General features: G+C 45.0%; 1 protein-coding gene across 1 annotated transcript in view; it reads left to right on the forward strand.

The window, feature by feature from the left end:
* LOC101639797 (deoxynucleoside triphosphate triphosphohydrolase SAMHD1-like) overlaps positions 1-3,096 on the forward strand; it is a 40,671-nt gene extending 37,575 nt beyond the window's left edge. The window contains exons 14-15 of the mRNA XM_045295514.1: positions 17-154; positions 1,792-3,096. Of these exons, the coding sequence (XP_045151449.1) occupies positions 17-154 (138 nt within the window). The 3' untranslated portion in view covers positions 1,792-3,096. The remainder of the gene's footprint in view (positions 1-16; positions 155-1,791) is intronic.
* The last annotated feature ends 236 nt before the right edge of the window (positions 3,097-3,332 follow it).

Below are 3,332 nucleotides of genomic sequence, written 5' to 3' on the forward strand. Positions count from 1 at the left end.
TTTTCTCCCTGGAAAGGTTTCGCAGCTTCTGCCCGAGAGGTTTGCCGAGCAGCTGATCCGCGTGTACTGCAAGAAGACGGAGAAGAAGAGTCTGTACGCTGCACAGCAACATTTTGTCCAGTGGTGCTCAGACAGAGGGTTCACCAAGCCATAGGTGGGCAGCTGTCATTCACATACTTGGCACAATTTTCTCTTTGTAAGTAAGCACCAAAGAGATCTTGTATGTCCTCTGGAAAGTTCTCGTTTAAGTAACACTCCTCTCGTTAGGGCTTCTAAAATGGAGTCTTTCACTTTAAGCTTTCCTTTGTAAATGTCTGAATCTGTGCCAACCTTTTTTTTCTCCTTCCACTAGTTGAGAGTGGGTGCTTTGTTTATTATTACTGTCCTAATAATAGAATATTAATATGACAAACATCTGAATAGTGCTCTATAACATCCTCACCAGTGTCTCATCCAGTCTGTGTTAGCCTGGGTAGACTTTCGAAACAAATCTAGGGAGACTCATATATGTATAGAAAAGAGCTTTATATAAAAGAGCAATTGTATATTAAGAAAACATCCCAGCCTAGTCCAGATCAAGTCCATAAGTCTGATATTAGCCCGTATGTCTGATACCAGACCATAAATTCCTCTTTAGACTCACACAACACATGCAATGATGCCGAGTGCAGGAAGATCACAGACCAGTGGGTGGAAAGTCTTGTGAATCCAGTGGAGGTTGAAGCATCTCAGTGCTGGCATGATCTCCACGTGGCTCCTCCATCTCCAGGGCTCTGGTTCCATTAGCTTAGCTCCACGAGGCTCATCAACAGGAATGTCTTGCAGGGAGAGTGTGTGTCCCACCTTCAGCGGGGAAGATGGGAGTTCCCAGAATCCTCAGGAGAAGGCCATGCCCACGCAGAGGCACCATTGGTTCATACCTGATTGAAAGCCTAGACTCCACCCCTTCTTAAAGTTGACAGTAGCTATGTAACTGCCACATCTGCCCAGAATAAGATCTACTGAGAGTCATACATATTATGTACAGATAGTGTATAGTATATTGTGGTGGTGGTGGGGGGCAATAACCAACATGATGATCAATGAAGAAAAGATCGAAGATGACGATGATTTCAATCCATGCCCATAGAAGTAGCAGTCAATAAAATCAAAGGACACATTCCACCTGGGAAATCTTCTGGAAAAAAGTGCCTCTTTTTAAAAGTGTTAAAAGAGCACAGGTGTCAATTTGAAGACTAAGGTGCACCTGCCCCAAATCATGTTATTTTCAGTTGCCTCATCCGAAAGCTGAAGCAGAACGACGAATGAGGAAGATTGAAGAAGAATCGATGCCTCTGAATTATGATGTTGGTGAAGGATATTGAATATGCCACGAACTGCCCAAGCACACCTGTGTTGAAAGGAGTCCAGTCAGAATGCCTTTTAGAAGTGAGGATTGGTAACACTTTGCCTCATGTACTTGGAAGGACCAGTCCCTGGAGAAGGACATCCTGTTTGGTAAAGGGTCAGTTAAAAAGAGGAAGACTCCCACCAGGTGCTTTGACAACAGTGGGTGCAACAAGCCCAAATATAGTGCCAGCTGTGAGGAGGGCTCAAGACGGGGCAGGGTTGCATTCTGTGGTACACGGGCCGTTCTGAGTTGGAGCTGGCTCAACAGCCCCTATCGGTAACACCGAGTATGTCTGGCTGCACACTGTGCAAGGAAAAGACCAATGTCCTGAGACCTACACTCAGAAAGAGAAGGATGTACCTGGCTTTTCTGGTAACTGCTTTTTTCTCTCTTCCTCTTAGAAGGACGCTGTGGTAGCCCTACCATAGCACCTTGGGAATGGAAGCAGAATCGCCAGACTTATCTGGGTGTTTGGGTCCGCACCAAGAAGCATCCAAGTCCAGATTCCAACTTTTAAATTATTTTCAGGACTGGTACCGTGTGAATGTAACAAAAGCTCTCTTTCCCCGACACAATTAGCTGAGAAAATCCCGTCAGAGGCCCCCAAACGGAATGTCGTCTAAAGCTTTTAATTTTGTACTTGGAATGTACATGCATCCTGGAGCTAAGTAACTTTTTATTTAAAGAAACATTGGGTATTAGTTAAATATTGCTGTATGTGCTATAAAACTCTACCCTTGCTTATTTTTTTTATATTAATTCAAATCTTTCTCCTGTAGTCATCTATTTTAATATACAACTCTTTTCTGTACTTTGAATTCTTATGACAAATGATTGTTTTGTTTTTCCCATTGGAAATGGGACAAGGGTACACATTGGAATTTTAAACTGGAATGGTCTTGAACCACCTGGGTGGGTCAGAAACACAACATAACATCCAAACTCAGTCCCCTACCAAATTCATTGCCATCAAGTTGATTCCATCGCGTAGGGCAGAGTCAAACTTCCCCTTGGAGTTTCCGAGGCTGTAAATCTTTATGGAAGCAGAAAGCCTCACGTTTCTTCCACAGAGTCCCTGGTGGAGTTGAACTGCTGATCTTGGAGTTAGCAGCTCAACGAGTACCCCACTACATCACCAGAGTTCCCTCGTGTGACAATAGCCCTCCTTGGCCATCTAAAGTAAATGGAAGACACCTCCCCAGGTGAGCAGTGCCCTGAGCCCTGCCAGGTTGGGGTCAGCAGTAGGAGCGTGGTTTGGGTACAGGTTCCAGGTCTTGGGTGAGAGGCCTGTTAAAGCTGTCAGAGGGTCTACACACTCTTGGCCTCCTCTGACGTGGGTCGTGAGAACACCCTGGGGGAAGAACCACACCCCCCAGTGCTTTGTGCCCAGACTCAAGATCGAGAATCTAAAAGGGAGGGAGGTGCTGCGATGCCTTTATTTTTGTAGATCCTGCCTGTGAGTCATTATGGTTTACTCTGGAATTTTGTAGCCTCGGCATTGTGTCATTGCCCTGTTTGTGAAACAACTTGAATCTGTTTGTTTGCCTCTTTTGTGACAAATAAGGCTGCTGCCCTGTATGCGCTTGGCAACTGTTTTCATGATGAGACCCTGTGCCATTTACAAGGTTAAGATGTTCTTGAGCAACATCTTCACTGTTAGTATTAAAAAAGGGGGCTCTAACAGCTTAGCCTGTAGAGATGCTGAACTTTGTCACCATGAGACTGGAAATAGAACTGCAAGTTAAAATAATCGGTGACTTCACTTGGGTGAGGGGGACAGTTGTGATAGAGCTTTGTGCACGTACAGGGTAAGTAAAGAGTCTTGCTACTGGAGTGCCAGCTTGATGTACCCACAAGTTTATTCCCAGCAGAACATGTGTGAACATGTGTTTATGGTCAGCGGGTGGCAGCAGACAGGTTTCTCAGTACATGTCCTAGTGTC

This window comes from Echinops telfairi, unplaced genomic scaffold, assembly GCF_000313985.2.
Source record: "Echinops telfairi isolate 266 unplaced genomic scaffold, ASM31398v2 ScPeMD7_5592;HRSCAF=6446, whole genome shotgun sequence".
In the NCBI taxonomy this organism is placed as follows: Eukaryota; Metazoa; Chordata; class Mammalia; order Afrosoricida; family Tenrecidae; genus Echinops; species Echinops telfairi.